The following is a 22,925-nucleotide window of genomic DNA, read 5'->3' as shown; positions in this document are numbered from 1 at the left end:
ATTTATTTGAAGAGAGAAATAGGCGGGGGGGGGGGAGGGAGGGAGGGAGGGAGAGACAGAGAAATGGGCGTGCCGGGAAATCGAGCCACTGCTAAGGAACTCCAGATGCGTGCACCCCCCTGTGCATCTGGCTTATGTGGGTACTGGGGAGTTGAACCTGGGTCCTTTGGCTTTGCAGACAAGCGCCTTAACCACTAAGTAAGTGGACGCCTGAGACTCTTGAACTCACCTGCAGAGATGAGCATCTCCCAGTATTATGTGGGGACAGATAAGGCCTTATGTCTGGCAGACAGGTTACATAGTAGGAATATGGCCTGCCCCGCAGGGGTGCCTAAAGAAGGATGCATCAACATGGAAGTGAGGGGAGAGTCTCCCTGGGGGGGGGGGGCACCTTCTGCATCCTGTTCTTTCCAAAAGGCACTGAGCAGGGGAGGTGAGGCCAGAGAGCCAGCTCAGGGCAAAGCTGCCGGGACGACAGCAGCGACACCCTAACCCCTCGACTTCTAGACACCCTTGCAGCGCTGATGCGGGGTTGCTGGACTGTCTTCTCACTCCTTAGATAAGAGGGATCCTGGATGACACAAACGTCAGGTAAGCTGAATTTTCACAGAACTGCCCCATGGTAGACCGCTCGCAGGTCCCCTGACTTTTGTCCACCTCCAGCATCGGGAAAGTCTATGGGGATCGCTTTGAGAGAGCAAGGTGGACCCCAGTTAGGAACGAGAAGGGGGAAGTTGTGAGCCAGAAACTCAAGTGAGAATTCGGGATGGGCTGGGGGTGGGAGGCAGCCAGGCCCAGGCAGAGCAGAAAGGTCCCCCTCTCTACCCCCACGTTGGGGGGTCAGAAGAAAGTTAGGGCCAAGGAGTTGCTTCTGGGCCTTTCGGATGAGGGACGGACGGACACCGTGCGGCTGGCTCTCTTCGGTACCACCGGCGGACAGACAGGCTCTCCCTCCGGAGCCTTCTCCCAGCCCAGCTTCTTCCCGCCGGGCTTCCCGGGGCCCAGGTTCTCCGCTGAGATCTTCCCGGGGCCCACCTTCGCCTCCCCGGGACCCTCGGCCCACCTTCTCCTCCGTCCCGCCTTCCCGGCGGCGGGAGCGCAGGGGCCCAGGCCGGCGGGCGGAGGCGGCGCCACCCGGGGCGCTGACGTAGAGGCCGCTCGGCGGCCGGGGGGTCCCTTCGCTGGGGCCGCGGCTCCCCGCCCGCCGCCCCCGCGCGTCCATTCCCTTTTGTGTCCCGCGCGCGGCCGGGCCCCCCGTGCGCACACACACGCACACGCGCGCACACACACACACACATACATACACACACACACACACGCTCACTCAGCACACACGCGCGCCCTGCGCCCCGCGGGCCCGGCGGGCGGCTCCCGGCGCGGCCCCTCCAGCCAGCGCGCCCGGGCATTGTGTGGACGCGCCGGGCCGGGCCGGGAGCACGCGCCCGCGCCCGCGCGCGCGCGCGCGCGGGGGGGGTACCCTGGAGTGCGCCCCCCCTGTCCCCGTCTCCCCGGCCCCGTCTCCCCGGCCCCTCGGAACCGCGGCGCCGTCTGCGCCCCGCCGCCCCCCGCCGCCCTCGCGCGGCCCGGCCCCCCGGCCCGGCCCGGCCCGATCCGGGCAGCGCAGCGGCGGGGCGAGCGGCGGCGCGGCGCGGCAACATGGCGACGGTGCCCGTGTACTGCGTCTGCCGGCTCCCCTACGACGTTACCCGCTTCATGATCGAGTGCGACGCCTGCAAGGACTGGTTCCACGGCAGGTGAGCGCGCCGCGGCACCCCCCCACCCCTCCGCATCCTCCCCCAGCCCGGCCCGGTCCGGCCGAGCCCCGCGCCCCCCCCTCCTCCCCGCTATCCAACACCTCCCCCTCTCCCCCGGGCTGCGCGCCCCAGGCCCGGCTCGGGGACCGGCCGCCGCCGCCGCATTCCGGGCGCTCGGATCGGGCCGGGCCGCGCGCCCTTTTGTGCCCAGGGCGGGGGGCGCCGCCGAGCGCTGGACCCGCGCCGTGCGTCCCCCCCCCCCACCACCCACTGGCCGCCGCGCACAAAGCCAGGCCCGCGGGCCAAGGGGTGGGTGAGCTCCGGCAGAAGCGGGGTTGTGTGTGTGTGTGGGGGGTGGCGCAGGGAAGTTGGGGCGCCGGGCCGCGGCCGGGGACTAGGGCCGAGCCGTTTGACAGCGGGGCCCGCGGCGGCCTGGGAGGCCGGGCACCCGAGTGAGGCCCAGGCCCCGAGCGCCCCTCGCCGCCTGCTCCCCCCACCCCACCCCACCCCTCCTCCAGCCCTGCGAAGTTGCAGGAACTTTCCCCGCGCGGGCTCGGGGCGGCCGGGCTGGGAGAGGCGGGCGCGCAGCCTTGGCGCGGGTCCCCGGAGAGGCGCGACTGGCGGGCTCCGGAGCTGGCAGGGCTGGGGAGGACGAGGGGGCTCCGGGGAGGAGATGGTGGCAGGCAACCCCCACTCTCGGCTGTAGCTTGGTCACCGGCTCGGACCTCATCCTGGCGTGTGGGACCCCTCCGGGCTCCTTGCGTGGTTACTGGCCCTGACTGGCCTGTGGGCCTGGGCGGGAGTGTAGTGACAGAATGGTGTCGGTGTGTCGGTGTGTGTTCGTGTGTAGGGGGAGTGGGGCGACTGTGGCTTTACCCCCTCTTTCCTAGCCTCCACTGTTTCCCATCTCCTTCCTCTGCTCCATGCAGGGGCACCCCAGTTTTGACATGACCTTATGCTCTCTAAGGAAGATGGGGAGGGGGAAGGAGGCAAGCCTGCAGATACTGAAATCCGCCCTCTTGGCTCTTGCCCGTGGCCATGACCTGGCCAAGAGCCTTGTTTTCAAGAGCTGAGGTCCCTTCCCACCCAGAAGTGAAAGGAAGAGGAGGAGGAGGAGGAAGAAGAGGTGATCTTCCTGCCTAAACTGCTCCAACAGGTTCTCTTGTCTGACTTTTACCTGTGGGATGTTATTGGGCCTCAGAAGGGCTGGTCAGGGCTGTCTGTCCTCTGGGGACTAGTCTTTAATAGCCAGGAGCAAGCTGGAGGGAGAGGAGGGGGTTGTGGGGCCCGAATCTCCTTCAGAGAGGAGAGCCTCCTGTTTGCTCACACCACAGGGCTCTTAGGGGCCCTTCGGTGTGGACCATGACCTCTGGTCCACTTGCCTTCACATGTAGTGAGCTCCAGGGCCAGGGCTCACTAAACTCTGCTGAGCTTCCCCGGTTGCCATACCTAGATCTGTAGGGCTCTGGTGAGCCCTCAAAGCTAAATTGACCGGGTGTGACCCTTAGGCTCCTTCCCAAACAGGGCCAACTATAAACACCAGTACCAACACCCTGCTCCAAGGGAATCATGGCTACAGCATGGTGGATAAGAGTCTGGATGCTCAAATCCAAACATGCTGAGAAGCTGGCCCTGGATCACCTGAAAGTGGCAAGACCTCTCCCTTCTCCCCATCCCCACCCAGGTCTGCAGCACCCTTGGCACCTATCAGCTCCTGGCTGACGAGGGTGGATGAGAGGACTTGGGAAGACATTTGTCTTGTGCCCAGGGCAGTCCTCTGAGAAGAGAAGGGTAGTTTTGCACTGGACTTTCAGCCTTGGGGAAAACCTAGAAATAAAGGGCAGGTTGGGGAAAGAGAGTTGGCCTGACAGGCTAATGACAGCTGTGTTGGTCTAGGCAGAGAAGCAGAGGTAGGAGAGAGGTGACCAGTTAGGGGAAATGTGACCGGTGACCAGTCCTGAAACTTAAAAAAAAAAAAAAAAAAAAAAAAAGAGTTTTGTTTGTTTGTTTTTTAAGGTCTTGTCATCTTATTTCTAATCCGAGGTTTTTCATTTGGTCCAGGACAAGTAGCTGATCAGCACAGACTCGTATACCTATTTGGTGGTAGGCCTGAAATCTAAAAGGGGCTCTGCCACCGGAAGGGCTTTCTCATGTCTCAAATCAAGGCAGGGTTCACTTGCTCAAGTGAATTCTCAGTGGGGCAAGGGCTCCTAGTGGGTCTAGACCCCTGGCTAGCTCTGGGCAGGGTCAAGGGTAGAGGTCTGGATGAGGCAGGGAGTGGGGTCTAGACCTCTTCCTGCACCTCCTGCTTGGGGCAGACCCCCCTCATGTCTCTCTTATCCAAGAGAGGAAGGTGTGTGGCCAGCCCTAGCTTGTCTACTGCCAGCTGTTCATGGATGACACAGTGACTCTTCAGTTCTGTGTAGCACTGGGTACTGCCATTTACTTCATAGTTCACATGTTGCCTCACTTTTTAACAGTTTGGATACTTTTGTGTTTTTGATTTTGTGGGGACTTGGAGTTAAAAAATAAAACCTGTAACCCAGCACTTGGGAGGTGGAGGCAGGAGTTCAAAGCCGTCCTCAGGAATATAGTGAGTTTGAGGCCAGGCTCGGCTATGTAAGACCCTGCCCCAAATCAATCAATCAATCAAACAAACAAACACTCTAAAACAGCAATAAAACAAAACAACAAAAGCCCAGTCAGACATGGTGGCACATACCATTAGTCCCAGTACTTGGCAGGCAGAGGTAGGAGCAGAGCTGTGAGTTCAAGGCCAGCCTGAGACTACAGAGTGAATTCTAGGTCAGCTTGGGTTAGACGAGACCCTTCCTCAAAATTAATTAATTAATTAATGTGGTTTCCTTGTACATCTCCGCCATCCCACCTCCCCTAAAGTGAGCGTGTGACTTGATAACTACCATCAGCTTTAAACAAAGTGACAGCCCTGGCAGTACTGACTGAACTACACGCTTTATTCCCAGTGCTTCAGACAGATTTCCCTCCTTGCTGTCCTTTTCCTGTGCTTGGGTCCTGGACTGCATTGAATGCACATGTCTCATTACTCTGGCGAATATTTCTTCTAATAGGAAACTTCGTGTCATTCCCTGAAATAGGCCGTTAGTGTAACTTGTTATACACAGTAACTGTAAAAATAAACAGTAACTGTGGGCGACAAAAGCCTCTGTTTGTCCTACCTGGTTACATTCGTCCAGCATTCCCCCGTGAGGGAGGACTAGAGAGAGGGTCTCTAAGTCACTCTCATTACTGGTGGTGGACTCTTTGCTCTTGGCCGCCACCTTGGCCTTGAACTTGGCAGCGCTTTCTAGGGCCTAAGCTTGCTTCCAGGGTGAGTGTGTGTCTCTGCAGGGGCACAAAACTCCAGCACACACCTCAAGGCACTCTCCTTGGGGTGGGTGGCCCTGCTGGGCTAGTCTGTGTGTGTGTGTGTGTGTGTGTGTGTGTGTGTGTATGTGTGTGCCATTATGGAAGTTATTCATGTTGCATTTCTGGGAATGGGGGTGAGGAAAGAGACCCTCCTTTCAGTCCCTGGGATGTATGTGCTATGCTGGCATTGCCTCTTCCTGGGAGCCCTCAAAGATTCCTTCTCCAACCGTGTCTTGGCTTTGGCTGTTGCACCCATGGCTGGCCCTTCATAGTGCTCACTGGTGTCAGTTGTGGTGCCTGGGGACTGGGCCTTCCAAGTTTAGAAAGGATGGCAGGACCTGGTAGGAAGAAGTTGGCGGCCAGTTGCCACCTAAGGTATCTTGTCTGATGCATTTAGTAAGGATCTGGGGCCCCACATAGTCTTGGGGACATGTCCTCTCATTTTAGGGCTCTTGCTCTTATTCAGAGTCTCGTGCCTATGTTATCCATCAGGGAGGGACACCATGCCTTCAGCATGTGTTGCAGGACCTGGCCTCTTGCTTGTCACTGACTTGTTTGGAAGAATTCTGACCTCTTGGAAGTCTCTTGCCTCTGACCCTCTTTTAGGTGCTCAGTCTATCAGAAAGCTCTCTGGTGGCATCACCAGTAAAAATTTGACTTGAGAAACTCCAAAAAGATGTGCAAGTGATTTTAGTGACAAGTTTCACTTATTCCTCAGTAAATATTTGCTTTGCTTGTAATTGTACAAGGGGCTCAGAGCTGGCTGTGAGGCCTTTGGGGATAGCCAGGCAGATCTCTTGCCTCTTTTGGCACTTCTTGTGTGTGGAATCAGATTTGTAGATGGAGTGCCAGCTCATTCTTGGTGAGTCTTGTCAGAGTGGAAGAAAGAGGCCACCCAGGGGGCCTGTAGTTTTAGTCAGGACTCAGTTTAGGGCGGGAGCTACTTTGGGGCCTCTGAAAAGAGAGAGGGCTTTTTGTTGTTGTTATTTGTTTGTTTTGTTCCCTCTCTTACTTTTCTTTTTTTTTTTGGGGGGGGGAGGCTGTCCTCAAACCTCCTGATTGCCAGGATTGTTGGCACGCACCACCTCACCTGTTCAGATTGAGTTTTTAACACAGTCTCAAAGGCTGCTGTGGGAACAGTTGAGGAACCAGCCATGAAGTGACATCCACCATCCAAGTGAGAGGCAGGGCTCATATGGCAGTAGTGGTGTGGCGATGGTTGTCGGTTATGCTGCTTCTGAGCCCAAGCCTGTGTCTGTCTCTCTATCTTGAGTTTCATCTGCTCTCTCCTTTGATGCCCCCTTTTTTTTTTTTTTTTTTTTGTATCCATTGCCCTCAGACTGAGTTGGCCTGTGGGGGCTTTTATGGCGTTTACCCAGCTTCCGGGGATATAACCGTATCTGGGGTGCCCGGGGACATGGGCCAGGGCTCAGCATGCCAGCTCTGCTGTTGGCTTTTTTCTTTTTCTTTTTGGTTTTTCGAGATAGAGTTTCACTCTAGTCTAGGCTGACCTGGAATTCACTATGTAGTCTCAGGGTGGCCTCGAACTCATGGCGATCCTTCTACCTTTGCCTCCTGAGTGCTGGGATTGAAGGCGTGCACCACCATGCCCGGCCCAGCTCTGCTGTTGGCTGTTGAAATGTGCGTCAGAGGAGAAGGCCCTGCTAGGGGTCAGACATCAGCCTTGAATTTGCAGTGATCAGAGCCTTAGATCTGAACAGTATGAAGGGACCTTCCCTACCAAGACAGCATTGTACTATGTTTAGGAAGAGCAATTTATCACTTTAAGACAAGGGATTCTCCTTGTGTGAATTTTCAAGGTTTGGGAGGAGGTGGGAAAATGTCTGTCCTGCCAAGAGTACTGCAAATGCCCTAATGGCATTTCCCAAATGAGGTGTGTCCGAAGGAAGCAGTTTGGTGCAAGCCTTGTCCTGATCGCCAGAATGTTTGCTTTCATTGGAAATATTTGGCTAGAAACGGGCTTGGTGTGAGCCTCAGGATTGCAGCCCACGCTTGTTAGAGGCCAGTTGGACATCAGGCATAACTACAGATGGCCTAAAGTCTGGAATGCTTGGTGTCAACCCTGCCACCCTGGGCCACCCTCTTCTTTTTGGCCATTTCCTCAGGGGAACCTCACACTTGCCAGGTCCGTATTTCGAAAGAATGAAGGGATTTGCTGTTGGAACGCGGCCACGGTGTAACACTCCATGGTGTAGGGCTCTAGAAGAGCATGCCACTCCCTTCAAGCTCAGCGGGAACACGTCTGTCAGTTGGGTTTTGAAATTACGGATGGTGACAAGAGTGTACAGGAGGTGACATCCGGACAGGGTTTGAGGCCTAGGGCAATGCTGTGCTCCTTGTCTTACTTGGCTTCCGTGTCGACTGTGAAAGGAATATGTGTTGTCATCCCCATTCTGGAACTTGGTCACTCGCAGCTTTCCTGACACCATGGTGACCCCAGCCAGGTGGGTGTGTCCTCACCTCCAAAAGGGTGCCCATGAGGAGGCGGCAGTGGCTAGCGTGCAGTCTCCTGGCTCAGATCTGAACAGACGCAGGTGCCGCTAACACCGAGTCCACACGGGAGCCCACGGAGGAGGACCGCAGTGGGCGTTGGTAAGGAAAGATCTCCTCTCGACCCAGCCACTTGCCCAGCTCTGTGCTGGATCACAGTGTGCCTCCCATCTCTCGGGAGCTCTCTCTCACTGCAGCACCCCCCTCTCTGCCCCCTTCCTTGTCAGTCACCTCTAGTCCCCTCACTTTTGCCAGTCATCATTCCCACCTTTGCGGCTTGGTGGCATCCTACCAAAGTGCTGGAGGAAAACAGAAAAAAACAATGTGTCTGGACTTCTAGCCGGACTGGCTTTCACCTCAAACTCCAAGAACCGGACATTGTTATGGTATCTGTTCAGGTAAATGAGAAACCAGCCTTTAGTCTTTCATTTAAAAATTGGGGTGAAATTAGTTGACATCAGACTGACCACTTTAAAGTACACAGTGTACCTCTGCACCGCACTGAAAATACAGCTCAGTGACATGTGGGGTACACATAATGTTGTGCAACCCCACCTCTGTGTAGTTCCAAACATCTTCGTCCCTCCCTCTGGAGTAAACTGCTGTCCATTGAGCGGCCCTGTTCGCCCACCGCAGCCCCTGACACCCACCAGCCTGCCTTCTGGCTCTGTGAATTTTAGTTATTGTGGATAGTTCATATAAAGACATATTCATATAAAAAGGAGACATAAAGGGTAGAGAAAGGAAGGGAGGAGGATACTTAATAGGTTGATATTATATATATGTAATTACAAAGATTGTAATGGGGAGGTAATATGATGGAGAATGGAATTTCAAATGGGAAAGTGTGGGGGTGGGGAGGGAGGGAATTACCATGGGATATATTTTATAATCATGGAAAATGTTAATAAAAATTAAAAAATTTAAAAAAAGAAAAAAAAATAAAGTCTCATATAGGGCTGGAGAGATGGCTTAGCGGTTAAGCGCTTGCCTGTGAAGCCTAAGGACCCCGGTTCGAGGCTCGGTTCCCCAGGTCCCACGTTAGCCAGATGCACAAGGGTGCACGCGTCTGGAGTTCGTTTGCAGAGGCTGGAAGCCCTGGCGCACCCATTCTCTCTCTCTCCCTCTATCTGTCGTTCTCTCTGTGTCTGTCACTCTCAAATAAATGAATAAATAAATTTAAAAAATACATTAAAAAAAAGACTCATATAAATGGCCTTTTGAATCTGGCTTCTTTCACTGAGTATGTTTTGAGGCTCATTCACATAGTAGCATGTGTTTCATGTTTTGGTTTGCTTGTTTTTGAGGTAGGGCCTCATTCTACCTGACCTGAGTGCACTATGTAGTCCCAGGCTGGCTTCGAACTCACGGTGTTCTTCCTACCTCGATCTGCCTCCCCAGTGCTTGGGATTAAAGGCATGTGCTACCACGTCCAGCTTCAGCTTCAGCTTCAGCTTCAGCTTCATTGATTTTTTTTTTTTTTTTTTTTTTTTAGTTTTTCCAGGTAGTGTCTCACTGTAGTGCAAGCTGACCTGGAATTCACTTTATTGTCTCAGGGTGGCCTTAAACTCACTGAAGTCCTCTTACCTCAGCATTCCAAGTGCTGGGATTAAAGGCGTGCCCCACCACACCCGGCTTCTTTTTTTTAATGGCTGAATAATACTCTATTATATGAGACCACAGTTTATCCATACATCAGTTCAGTTGGGCTTGGGCTGTTTCTGCCTGTGGCTGTTGAAAATAGTGCTGCTATGCACATATGTGCATAAATGTTTGGTTGAACACCTGTTTCGGTTCTTTTGTGCATACTAACCACATGTGTTACCACTGAGTTACACCCTCAGCCCTATATTTAACTTTTTTAGTAACCAACAGAATGTTTTCCACAGACAAAGCACCACTCTCCACATCCTTACCAACACTTGCTATCTTCCTTAAAAAAAAAAGTATTTTTTAAAAAATTTTCTAAGCATCCTGGTGGGTCCACACCCACCAGGTATCTGGTGTTTCATGGTGGTCTTTACTGTGCTTCCTTGGTGGTTTCTGTATGTTGTCTTTGGCTCTGGAAAAAACCTACTCATGTCTTTTGTCCTTCGCCCACCCCAGTTCTTGAGAAAGAACCTAGAGCTTTGCACATGTTAGGCAAGTGTTCTGTCACAGAGCCACTATAAAATTGTTCATTTTAATATTTTTATTTATTTATTTGCAAGGGGGGAGAGAGAGGGAGAAAGAGAGAATGAATGAGGATGGGTGCAACAGGGCCTCCAGCTACTGCAAACAAACTCCAGATGTGTGTGCATCTGGCTTTACATGGATATTAGGGAATTGAACCAGGGTCATTAGGCTTTGTAGGAAAGTGCCTTAACTGCTGAGTCATCTCTCCATCCCTAAGATTGTTCATTTTAAAACTAACTTTTGGGACTGGAGAGATGGCTCAGAGGTTAAGGTACTTGCCTGCAAAGCCTAAGGACTCCAGTTCCATTTCCCCAGTGCCCACATAAGGCCAGATGCATAAGATTGTGCATGAAGTTTGTTTGCAGTGGCTAGAGGACCTAACACACCCATTCTCTCTCGCTTCTCTCTCTGTCATATAAATAAATAAATAAATAAAAATTTTAAAAAACTGACTTTTTTTGTTTGTTTGTTTTTTGAGGTAGTGTCTTGCTGTAGCCCAGGCTGACCTGGAATTCACTATGTAGTCTCAGGCTGGCCTCAAACTCCTGGTGATTCTCCTACCTCTGCTTCCCAAGTGTTGGGCTTAAAGGCGTGTGCCACCATGCCCAGCTTTTTTTGTCTTTTTGTTTTTGAGCTTTGAAAGTTCTTAGTATACTCTAGAAATTCTATCCTTGTTTGATTCATAATTTGTAAATTGTTCTTCCATTCCACCAAGATGTCTTTTCCCAGTCTTGATAGTGTCCATTGTGCTCAAAAGTTTTAGCTTTAATAAAGTCCAGCTTATGAATTATTTTGTTGCTTCTGCTTTCATGTGTCAAAAATCTGGTGTCTTGGAAGAGGGAGGGGATTCAATGGAGAGTGGATTTGAGAGGGGAAATGGGACTGGAGGGAGGGAATTATTATGGTTTTATTGTCTATACTTATGGAAGCTATCAGTAAAAAGTTAGAAAAAAAAAAAAAAGAATTGGTGCCAAGTCTAGATTTATGGAGGTTTACCCCAATGATTTCTTAGAAAAGTTTTGTGGTTTTAACCCCTTTATGGAGATTTGTTTTTAAAAGAAGACTTTTAAAATTTTATTTATTTATTTACTTATTGGAGAGGAGAGAGAGAATGGGCATTCTAGGGCCTCTAGCCATTGCAAATGAATCCCAGACACATGTGCTACCCTGTGCTTTTGCCTTACGTGGGTACTGGGGAATTGAACTTGGGTCCTTAGGCTTCACAGGCAAGTATCTTAACCGCTAAGCCATCTCGTAAGCCCCCTTTATTTAGATTTCCGATCTATAGCATGATGTAGGATATTGGGTCATTCTTTTACAAAGCTAACAAGCTTTTCATTGCTGTGATGTAATTCCCAAGATAAACACCCTTTGAGGATGAGGAAGAGTTTATTTCAGCTCATGGTTTCAGAGGTTTCAGCCCATGGTTGCTTGGCTGTGTTGCTATAGGCTTGTGGGCAGTATGTGGGGTTGACTACCGGGCAAAGAAGGGAATGCCCGACATGTCCTAGCGTGGGAGGTGCTCATAGGGCTGGGTGGGTCTAGAGGAACAGATCTACTTAGTGTGTTTCCCAGAGGGGCAGAGGTCCCTACAGGGAGCAGGTCTAGACAAGATTGGGGGTGCTTCTTTGAGTCCAGGGTCACAAGGAGCCTGCAGGGAGGCCTTCATCCTTTCTCCCATCTCTGCTGCCTCTCCAAGGTTAAAGAGCAGACAGAGGGTCAGGGAGGAAGGTACCTGACTGGGCCCCTGCAGTTAGACAGTGAGAAGCAGGGATTTGAACAGACTGCCCATTGTCTGACCACACAGTTGTGGTTGGAGAGCCCAGCGTGAGAGTGTGGGTGCTATCGGTGGTGGCCAAGGGCAGCAGAAGCAGAACCTGCTCCTCTGGGATCGGATGGCGGAAGCCCCGCTGTCCTATCTCACTGGGGCAGCCTGAAGAAGCCGAGGATAAGCTCAGGCTTGGCAAGGCTGTGTGCTGGAGAGGGCTGCATCCTTGGGATGCTTTGGGGCACAGTCTGTGGCCGTGTGTACACAGAATGGGTTTCCCAGGTGATCCACATGAAGTCAAGGTAGGTAGCTTCCTAAGAGGAGTGTAAGGCCGGCCTCTGTTCATTCTTGAATATGGCCCATGGTAGGCTGGGCACAGGGCCACATACTCAACAAATATGAGGATCTAATGGGTGGTTGACATGTTCTGGGGCCAGAGTCTAGGGTGGGGACTGATGCCCCCACACTAGGCAGCCAGACCCTGGCCTAGACCCTGAGCCTGGCACTGCACCAGTGTGCCAGAGGCGGGAGTGCTGGCAGAAGCCTTGGACACTCAGACCGAAGTCCTTGTGGCTTTAGGTGACTTGGCTTCTTCACTCACCTTCTCCTTGGAGATTCCCCACCATGACAGATGACGTTGTACATCTCCTTGAAAGTCAACCAAGGTGACGGAGTAGGGAAGACATGCTCCTGGGAACACAGGCTGGCCGAGAGGTCGCACTGTGGGCTATAAGGGACCCACAGCGCCCAGGCTGATCGGCATTGCTGGTCGATATGGAGTCCTCTGACCTTTCACATCCCAGAACAGTCCAGAAACTGTGGCCTGAACTAGTCTGTCTTGCAAATGAACGTTCTGGGGAAAGGACATGTCACGCTTGAGGAGAGGGAAGGCTTCCATACCCACGCATGCGACATCCCAGCCATCGCAGTGCACTTACACCCTGTCCCCTGAGTGTGAGGACTTGTCACCGTGGGCACTTGTGGTATTTCTTTCCTGGAAGTGATGGGCACCTCTGATGCCATCTGGGGCTTTGCAGCATTTCCTTAGTGGGCCTTGAACACTTGAAGCTACTCAGGAGAAACTAGCCCAACAAGGGTCAGCAGTCCATCAGTTGCCCAGCCAATCATAGGACTCCTTTTCTTTCTTTCTTTTTAGAGAGTGAGCCACTAAGAAAGAGAGAGAAAGAGGGGGAAATTGGTTTGCCAAGGCCTCAGCCACTGCAATAGAATTACAGATGCTTGCACCCACCTAGTGGGCATGTGTGACCTTGCACTTGCCTCACCTTTGTGCATCTGGTTTCCATGGAATCTGAAGAGAGATGGAACATGAGTCCTTAGGTTTTGCAGGCAAGCGCCTTAACTGCTAAGCCATGTCTTCAGCCCAACTTTTTCTCTCTTTTTTATAAAAAATATTTTTATTTTATTTGAGAGAGAGAGAATGGGCACACCAGAACCTCCAGCCACTGCAAACAGACTCCAGACCCATGAGCCACCTGTGCATCTGGCTTATGTGGGTATTGGGGAATCGAACCTGGGTCCTTTGGATTTGCCGACAAGAGCCTTAACTTCCAAACCATCTCTCCTGCCCGGGACCCCACTTCTTTCACTCTAGCCAAGGAAAAGGCAGGCGGTGCCACTCTTGGCTGTTCTTGCTTAGCCACTGCTCATGACACACACAGCCCCCGAGTCTCAGGCAGGCCTGGGCAGCCCACAGAGGCCACACAAGGAGTCAGGAGGTATGATGGTGACTAGACTTGGTTCCTCACCCGTATGTCTGACCAGGTGGCCACACTTCCTGAGATCCCTAGAGGGGAGTTGGGCACCGTGTGAGGCAGTCGCAGGGCTCCGGGTCCTCAGAGAGCACTCCGTAGCAGCAGGCTCTACTGGGTGGCCATGGCTATAGCAGCTCTGTGGGGTGGGCACACATTGCAGCTACTCACAGGTCTGTGTTATGATGTGTGGGAGGCGTGTGCATAGAAGAGACAGCTGGTGAGAGAGGGGATATGCTGTGGGGAAGACACCTTAACTTGTAGGTAACTGGAGGGAGTTCCTGTTTCATCACCAAAGCAGCAAGATCAGCAGAGGAGCACAACACAATCCAGTTCCTATTTTCCAAAGACCTCTTCAAAGACTGTAGCGGCACGGACAGTAGGGAAGGATGAAGACAGACCAGAGACAGCCAGGAGCTAACGGCTTCAGGAGTCCTGGCTGAGGGATGACAGGGCTCTGAGGTGAGGGATGAAGGAGTTCTCTGAAGAGGAAGAAGGAGTCCTCTCATAAGGACGACAGAGCCCAGGCGTGAGCACTGGGGGAGTCCTGGGGTGAGGGGGAGCAGAGTCTTGGGGTGAGGGATGACAGTGTTGGTGTGAGCCATGGAGGCTCTCAAGGTGAAAGACAGCAGACCCCTGGTGGTGGATGGGTCTTACAGGAACACGTCTCTTGCTCTTTTCCTGCATGCCCCTGAGAAGGCCCAGTCTCTACCAGTAGTTGCTGGAGGGGAAGACAGTTGCTGCCTTTGGCATCAAGGTTCTCATAGTACAGTGTCTCCATATGACCTTATCCCACTGTGTGCAGCCAACTCCCAGGGCCACCCAGCTCCCTTCTCTGTTGGCCTTTCTGGTCTGTTGCCCTGCCTGCTGATGAGCCCTTCTCTGGGCCTTGGCCTTGTGTTATGTGAATTGGAGCCAGCATGCCATGAACAACATGCCAGCTTGGTGGCTGCCCGCAGCCTGGGTGCCTTCAGCAGTTCTGTGTTTGAGCCACGGCTGGGCTGGGCCCCTGCGTTCCCGCTCCAGGGCAGGCGCGTGTTCCCAGGCAGCAAGGGAGAGATGGCCGGCTGGGGTCGTGAGCTCCATGTCAGCCGGGCTGAGAACTCAGCTCTAGCCCGGGACTGTGAGAAAGAATTGCCCAGGCTCAACACGGTCCTTCTCAACTTCAGGCAGAAAAGTAGGCATGAAGTTTGAGCGTGAGTTTGAGCGTGAGTCCCTCGGAGCAACACAAGGCGAACAGAAGCCGGCTGATGTTCCTCCCCTGGTACCTGCTTGAGCTTTGAGGATTAATGAGGCTCCAGCGTCCCTGGCTACTCATGGCTGATGAGCCCTCAAGGAAGTAAGACCATGGGTGTGCCCTCGAGGGGTCCCGGACCTCAGCTCTGACCCTCTGGCCTTGTGCGCTGCTGACCCTCAGGTCTTTTTCAGGTTCCTTTTTGCAAAGCAGTCCCCTCGCTCACCGAGGCGGGAAGAATCCAAGTGTGGATTTTAGCATGGGAAAGGCAGCTTTGACAGAGAGGGTTGGATTCAACCTGTGAAACTTTAATAATAGAAACTGGACCCCCAAGGGACACTGTCTAGGGATGCAGGGACTGTGATAGACCTGGGTGTCTCAGTTTCAATGCTGTAGACATTCTGGGCTGGAGAATTCTTTGTGATGGGGCTTAGTCTGTGTACCACAGGATATTCAGTCCTGTTTTCCATCCTACACATGTAGAACACCCCCCTTCCCCCAATTGTGACAAAGTGTCTCCACACATTGCCAACTGTTCTATGGCAGACACAGTGGCATACAGTTTGGGGGAAGAAGCAAGTAACCTTTTCCTAAATATGTGTTCCTTTTTCTGGTAGAAAATTGTGCTCAGTGATCTATTATTATCTGTCTTTGCTTATGTTTATTTATGTTGGGGGCTGGGGAGATGGCTCAGTGGTTAAAGGTGTTTGCTTGCAATGCCTGATGGCTCAGGTTTGATTCCCCAGTACCCACTTAAAACCAAATGCATAAGGTGGTGTTATGTGTCTGGAGTTCATTTGCAGCAGCAAAAGTCCTGACATCACACCCATATTCACCCTCTCTCTCAAGTAAATAAATAATATTTATACTGAAAAGCCAGAAACAGCATTCATTCATTTAAAAAAGTATACGTGTGCGCATTTTGCGTGTGTGCTTGTGATACACACATGTGTAATCATAGTTTGTCCTTGCCTTCTACTTTATTTGAGACAGGGTCTCTGGGGTTCACTTCTGAGTTTGCCAGACTACCAGGGATTCTCCTGTGTCCGCCTCCCGTCTTGCTGTGGGAATGTTGGGATTACAAATGCTGGCTTTACATGTGTTGTCAGGTCCTCAGCACTTTAACATGCTCATCTCCACAGCCCTAGTTAAAAAGTTTGTATGGGGGCTGGAAAGATGGCTTAGTGGTTAAGGCGTTTGCCTGCAAAGTCAAAGGATCCTGGTTCAATTCCCCAGGATCCACGTAAGCCAGATGCGCAAGGGGGCACATGCATCTGGAGTTTGTTTCCAGTGGCTGGAGGCCCTGGCATGCCCATTCTTACCCTCTCTCTCTCTCTGCCACCTTCTCTCTCTCAAGTAAATAAATAAATAAATAAATAAATAAATAAATAAATAAATAAAGCCTTTCTTTAAAAAGTACATTTTGTTTGGGGGCTGGAGAGATGGCTCAGTGGTTAAGGCACTTGCCTACAAAGCCTAAGGACTTAGGTTCGATTTCGTAGTACCCACATAAGCCAGTTGCACAGGATGATGCACACATCTGGAGTTTATTTGGAGTGGCTAGAGGCCCTGGAGTGCCCATTCTCTCTCTCTATCTGCTTCTCTCTATCTCTCTCAAATAAATAAATAAGATGAAATTTTAAAAAGTTAAGAAGTTTTGTTTGGTTATTAAACCCAGGGTCTCATGCATGCTAGGCAAGGGCTCTGATCACCGAGCTATACCACCAGCTCTACTAAACATTTTTTTAGTTTGAATTATTTTGCAAGTGGGGCACTGTCTTGTGGCTTAGAGAGAAAGAGGAGCAAAGACTCCTGCTATCAGAACCAAGTCTCAGGGTCTCTCATGTTTTCACAACGACCCTTTCACTTCTCCTCACACAAATAGAGGTGCCCTGTGAACCCAGCACTGCATGTGTCGCTGGCCCCCACCCAATGCCACCCAGGCTTCGGCAGCCAAATCCAGGCTGCCTATAACTCCTTGCTCATCTTGAGCCGCTGTAGTGCTACACAGCGAAGGCCCTGGTCTGTCCACTTTTGCGTATTCATACATGTGCATCTGCCGCGTGCACTTTCAGAAATAAAGGTGCTGGCCCAAAGGATGCACCCTCCTAGGTTACATTGATTTCTCTGCACCCCAGGCAGCTGGACTTCCTGTGCTTTGTTGTGATAGTTTTAGTTTGCACTTACCTAGTACTTCAGCTCAATCACATCTACAGCCTTGGCATTCTAACAGTGGTTCTGAGGCTTCCTGATGAAGACAGAACTAGCAGGTTCAATGTGCAGTCACGTTGAAGAGAGCTTTTCTCCAGGCTGTTTGTTAAACGTCTCTTGTTTGAGTCCTGCCATGAAGTCAAAACTCATTCGCATTTATTTCTTTCATGCACTTTTTTTTTTTTTAAGGTAGGCTGTCACTGTAATCCAGACTGACCCTGAATTCACTCTGTAGTCTCAGGGTGGCTTTGAACTCATGACAATCCTCCTACCTTTGCCTCCTGAGTGCTGAGATTAAATGTGTGTGCCACCATGCCCAGATACTCTCTTTATACCCTTTTTTTTTGTTTTTGTTTTTTTGAGCTAAGGTCTCTCTCTAGCCCAGGCTGACCTGGAATTCACTATGTAGTCTCCAGGGTGGCCTTGAACTCATGGTGATCCTCCTACTTCTGCCTCCCGAGTGCTGGGATTAAAGGCGTGCACCACTACATCTGGCTCTCTCATACACTTTTAAGTTGAGAATTGTTTTGGATTCGCAGGAAAGTTTCAAAACGTGGTCTGGGGTATCTCTCACACCTCTGTTGTTTTCCTTAAAAGTGTTCACCATTTATACTGTCAGGGTCGGAGCCAAGATCTGTCCCTGCTTATAAGGCAGCGGGCTTGTGTGGTCTGCATCCCTCCCTGCAGGGATCTTCTTCTCTCCCCTGCCAAGACCCATCCCAGAGGCTGTATGTGGGCTCCCATTTGTTCTTCTAGGTGCCATGACAACCTCTCAGTTTCCTTTGTCCTGTGACCCTGGTAGATGAGAGACAGATTTAAATATCACTTTGGATAGTTTCTGTGTCCCAGAGGGGCTCCTTCTCCTGAGAGAAGCCAACACACCGCCCCGTGAGTCCACAGCTGGAGTGTGACACCTTGACAGCTCATGGGGCCACACTGGGTCAGGCAGGTGGCAGGCTGCTGCGACCTGGAGAGGGCTCTGGCACCGCTTGGCAGATGTGCATGCTGCAATCACACTCACCCCTGTTCTGCCGACATACGGGTCCCAGTGGCCTCTCCACTGTCTGGTACTGGCCATGGTCTTGAGCACAGTTCACAGTCATAGGTGCTTTTTCCTGGTCACTGTTTCTTCCTGTCTCAAGGGTTGATCATGTTTTTAAGTGCTAAGCCACTCTTTAGAAAGAAGAGAATTGGGAATCAAGGTCTTTGGAGTCCCATCTGGTAGAGGTCCCATCTGGGGACAAGTTGGGTTTGCTGCAGCCCTCCCTGTGAGCAGCTTTACCTTGCCGCAGCTCTCAGGGCTCGTGTCCTCTGTGCCGCCTTGGCATAGGATGCACAAGCTGGTGTGTGTGTGTGGGGGGGGGCTGGTGGTGGAGGAATGTCTCAGGGAGCATTTGGTCTAAGCTTCTCTTGGCAAATGGAAAAATGACACTGTGCAGCAGGTTAGGGCATAGTAGGGGCCAGGACCCCTGTCACTTCCCTCCCTTCTCTTTGCTTCCCTTCCCTTTCCTTTCCTTCTTCCCTCCTCCTCCTCTTCATTATTATTATTATTATTGGTTTTTGGAGGTAGAGTCTTGCTGTATCCCAGGCTGACCTGGAACTCACTCTGCAGTCTGAGGCTAGCCTGTAACTCATGGCAATCCTCCCACCTCTGCTTCCCGAGTGCTGGGACTAAAGGTATGCACCATCACACCCAGCCTCCTTACCGTTTTTTGAAGTAGAGTCTCACTCTAGCCCAGGGTGACCTGGAACTCACTCTGTAGCCCAGGCTGATCTTGAACTCAGGTGATTCTTCTCAGCCTCCCAAGTGCTGGGATTAAAGGTGTGTGCCACCACACCCAGTTTTTTCTTCTCCTTCTCCTTCTCCTTCTCTTCCTCCTTCTCTTTCCCTTTCCCCTTCTTACTTCTCCTCCCCTTTCCCTCCCTCCCTCCTCTGCTCTTCCTTTATGGTGTGTGTGTGTGTGCACGTGTCTGCGTGCATGTGTACAGAGACCAGAGGAAGACATTGGATGATCCCTTTTTTAATGTTTCAAAAATATTTTACTTTTGGCTGGGCATGGTGGCACACGCCTTTAATCCCAGCATTCGGGAGGTGGAGGTAGGAGGATTTCTGTGAGTTCGAGGCCACCTTGAGACTACAAAGTGAATTCCAGGTCAGCCTGGGCTACAAGACCCTACCTCGAAAAACAAAATCAAACAAACAAAATTATGTATATATATATACATATAACTTAAAATTATTTATTAGAGAGAGAGAATATGAATGGGTGTGGTGCCAGAGCCTCTAGTCACGGCAGATGAACACCAGATGCATGCACCACTTTGTGCATCTGGCTTTATGTGGGGACTGGGGAATTGAACTCGGGTTTTTAGGCATTGTAGGCAAGCACCTCATTCGCTGAGCCATCTGTCCAGTCCTGGATGTCCTTCTCTACTGCTCTTTTGCCTTATTTCCCTGAGATCATTTCTCACTGCACCTGGAAGATTGGCCAGCGAGCCCCAGTGATTCTCCTGTCTCCTCTTCCCCTCAATGCTGGGGTTACAAGCATGCATGACAATGCTGGGCTTTTTGCATAGGTGCTGGGGCATCATGAGGTCCTCATGCCTGTGCAGCAAGCACAAGCCATTTCCCCAGCCCCTTGCCTCCTCTCTCAGGCTGGCATTCTTTCCTATGTGCTGTGTCTCAGAAGGACTCTCTGGAGCAGGGCAGTGTGGAGAGATCCTCCAAGGGCTGGTCAGGCCCGAATCTTCTGTATTGTGGCCACAGTGGCTGGAACCCTGTCACTGTCCCCCTGATCTGCACCCCTGTGATTGTGGTGTGTGCTCCCTTCCCCCACGCCCTTGGCCCCACTCCTTTCTGCTGGGCCTGAGGCATTGCTCAAGCTGCTTGCACGTAGCTTGGTCCTTGTCTCGCTCCTGGCCCACTGTGGCCCTGGGGCTCTCGGTTTGCAATGTAGCACCCTATGGCACCTCCCTGGCTGCTTTGGGCTCCATTGCGTTCTGTCCTCTGGTCATCTGTGCAGTTGAGCATTTGGCTCTTTACCGTGAGGCCCTTGTGTCCTTGAAGCCTTGTTCACCCAGGTCAATCCAGAGTGGTCTACTCTGGGACGTCCCCAGTCCTGCCCCTGGAGTGGGTGGGAGAATGAAGGGCTCTGTGGATACTTTCCCAGTATGGAGGCACTTCTAGTTCTGACCCACTGGCATTCTGGAAGGCTTGGGGTTTTCTTCTCATACTCTTGTGAAGGGAACTGCGGGGATGCCACGGGATGGGCAGCAGGGATGCTGTACCATCAGGAATGCCCGGTGGGGTAGACAGCTCACACCCTGGGAGAGCAGTGTCCCTGCACCCACCCACCCCCACCTGCTCTGGGAAGACCCTCATGCACTCGTTCCCACAAAGCTCCCCCAGCAGCACCCAGTACCCAGCGATCCTTACTGGTGGCTTAGTAAGTGCACTGCTCAAGGCACTTCCTCTGTGGCTGGAACTCAGGGAGGAGTCTTGCTTCTCCTGGTGCCTTGGAGGGGTTCTCTGCCAGTTACGTTGAAAAGCTCTTGCTCTAGCAAAAGTGCTACCATGTTGTCTGCTCATCCGTCGTCTGTCTCTCCATTGGCAGGAGTTACCTGAGGGGTGGTTGGGAGTCTGAGCTGATGTTCTGCTCTTGGCCCTGGGAGGTGAAGCCACATCCCCTGTCGTGCTGAGGAGACAAGGAGACTAAGCCAAGAGAGCCTGCAAGGCCCGTGTTGTTGCACTTGGGCTCTATCCACCCAGCTGAGAGCCTCCCCTCTCCCCACCTCGCCATGGGCCCCACCCGGCCTCTCCTGGAGGGGGTCACCAGGAGGCTTGGCCTGACACAGTGGCCTTAGGGGTCAGGGGCCCACCTGAAGGCCCTGGGAGGGGCTCATGCTGCTCTTGCTCAGCCAGGATTCTATTTACTAAGCTTTGTTTTTCCTGTTTTTATGTGTTCTACGTTTTTAAAAAAGTAATAGATAAGTGATAGTCTGGCAGGATGCATCGTAGGGTTCCCCGGATGTGTGGCCCCGGGGACCTTTGAGTCCTGGAGTTGTCAGGAGTCTCCTGGCTACACCTCTTACTCCATGGTTGTTGCCTCCTAAGAGCCACAGCGCAGAGCTATCTCCAGACTCCGTCCTCTGCCAGGGTCTAAGCCTCCCTCGATCCGGAGTCCCTCTCTGTCAACAGGCCCTTGAACTGCATTTGCTCTCTAGTTAGACGTGTGTCTTCTGTCTCTGAGGGGTTCATCCAGGTAGAAGGCTTTAATTCCCAGAGCTTCTGGGAAGAGATATTTATTCTACATCTGCATACAATTGGTTTCCTTAGAAACCACTGGAGTAGATGTTCCTGAAAGCTTGCTTCTGATTTTTTTAAAGAGCCCATGCCCTTTATCTGGAAAATCCGTAAAACTCCACAGAACAGTTTTAAAGTCCACACAGAGACAGTTTTGAATATTCATTTAATATAGCAAGAAGCCTACACTGTTAAATGATCGAGCTAAGGGGATGATTAAGTAAATGACAGTGTATGCACACAATGGGAAATTAGTCATCAACAATGTGTTTACAACAGGTTTTAATGACTTGTGGGAAATATTTATGATGTAACATTAAACAAAGTGCTATACACATTGCATGATAGCTGCTGTTAGTTCAAATGAGAAATATGCTAGAAATTTTAAATCTTTAAATTTGAGAATTAAAAATTTAATTATTTATTTATTTGTGTGTATATGGGTATGCATAACACTTCAGGGTTGTTGGTGTTCCTTTCACCTTCATTGAGACAGGATCTCTGGCTTTACTTTTGTATTGGGTAATTGAGTCTGGGCCAGCCAGCTTTACAAGCAAGCACCTTTTACCAATCTTGCCAGGCCTTAAATTAAATGTTCTTTTTTCAAGGTACAGTTTCACTCTAGCCCAGGCTGACCTGGAATTCACTATGTAGTCCCAGGCTGGTCTTGAACTCGTAACACTTTTCTTACCTCCGCCTCCTGAATGCTGTGGTTAAAGACTTGTGCCACCATGCCCAGCTACATTTAATATTTTATTTTATTTTTTAAATATTCTTTTGTTCATTTTTTATTTATTTATTTGACAGCAACAGACACAGAGAAAGGCAGAGAGAGAGAGAGCGGGAGAGAGAGAGAGAGAGAGAATGGGTACACCAGGGCCTCCAGCCACTGCAAATGAACTCCAGATGCATGCGCTCCCTTGTGCATCTGGCTAACATGAGTCCTGGGAAATTGAGCCTCGAACTGGGGTCCTTAGGCTTCACAGGCTAAGAAGAAATGACAGTGGAGTGTTCAGCATTGAGACATTTCTATCATACCCTCCAAGGCTCAAGGTCCATCGCAGAAGAGGTAGTGGAAAGAATGTAAGAGCCAAAGGAAGGGTAAAGCTGGGCATGGTGGTACACACCTCTAATCCCAGCACTCAGGAGGCAGATGGAGGAAGATTGCAATGACTTCAAGACTACCCTGAGACTACATAGAGAATTGTAGGTCAGTCTGGGCTATAGTGAGACCTTACCTCAAAAATACCATCAAAAAAGAAGGGTGATGCAATCTTCCAGACTCAAAATGGTCTTGATATTCATAGCCTCACAATGTCTGATACTACCTGTACAAGACCTTTATAATAGGAGGAAAAGATAATGATAATAGGAGTCTAACTTGAAGGGGAAAGGAATTCAATGGAGGGCAGATTTGAAAGGGGAAAAAGGGTTTTATCATGGTTTATTGTCTAAACTTATAGAAGCTGTCAATAAAATGTTTTTTAGAAACTTAACCTTTCAGTAGTTAAATAAAATTTTAATGTTAAAATATTAAATGTGGGCTGGAGAGATGGCTTAGCGGTTAAGCACTTTTGAGTCACCACAGTGGTCACCACCATTAAGATATTTTTCAACCCTGCTTATGCTTTGCAAATAGTTTTCTAGGTCCCTCATGTTACTTTTTTGTTTTCATCCTTTTTGCTTGTGTGCATGTTTCTATGTGTGCAAGAGCATGTATGTGGGGGTGCATATGGAGGCCAGAGATCAACATTGGGTGTCTTCCTTATTTGCTTTATACTTTATTCTTTAAGACAGGGTCTCTCACTGAACT

At 51.1% G+C, this 22,925-nt stretch overlaps 1 protein-coding gene across 2 annotated transcripts in view; it reads left to right on the top strand.

Moving 5' to 3' along the window:
* The first annotated feature begins 1,626 nt into the window (after positions 1–1,626).
* Positions 1,627–22,925, top strand: part of Phf2 (PHD finger protein 2) — a 94,659-nt gene continuing 73,360 nt past the window's right edge. The window contains exon 1 of one of the 2 annotated variants that reach the window (XM_045161476.1): positions 1,627–1,754. In XM_045161476.1, coding sequence (XP_045017411.1) covers positions 1,657–1,754 — 98 coding nt within the window. In that variant the 5' untranslated portion in view covers positions 1,627–1,656. The remainder of the gene's footprint in view (positions 1,755–22,925) is intronic. The other variant, XM_045161477.1, reaches the window with a different exon arrangement.

This window comes from Jaculus jaculus, chromosome 11 (assembly GCF_020740685.1).
Source record: "Jaculus jaculus isolate mJacJac1 chromosome 11, mJacJac1.mat.Y.cur, whole genome shotgun sequence".
Classification (NCBI taxonomy): Eukaryota; Metazoa; Chordata; class Mammalia; order Rodentia; family Dipodidae; genus Jaculus; species Jaculus jaculus.
This window is presented reverse-complemented; position numbering and strand designations above follow the sequence as displayed.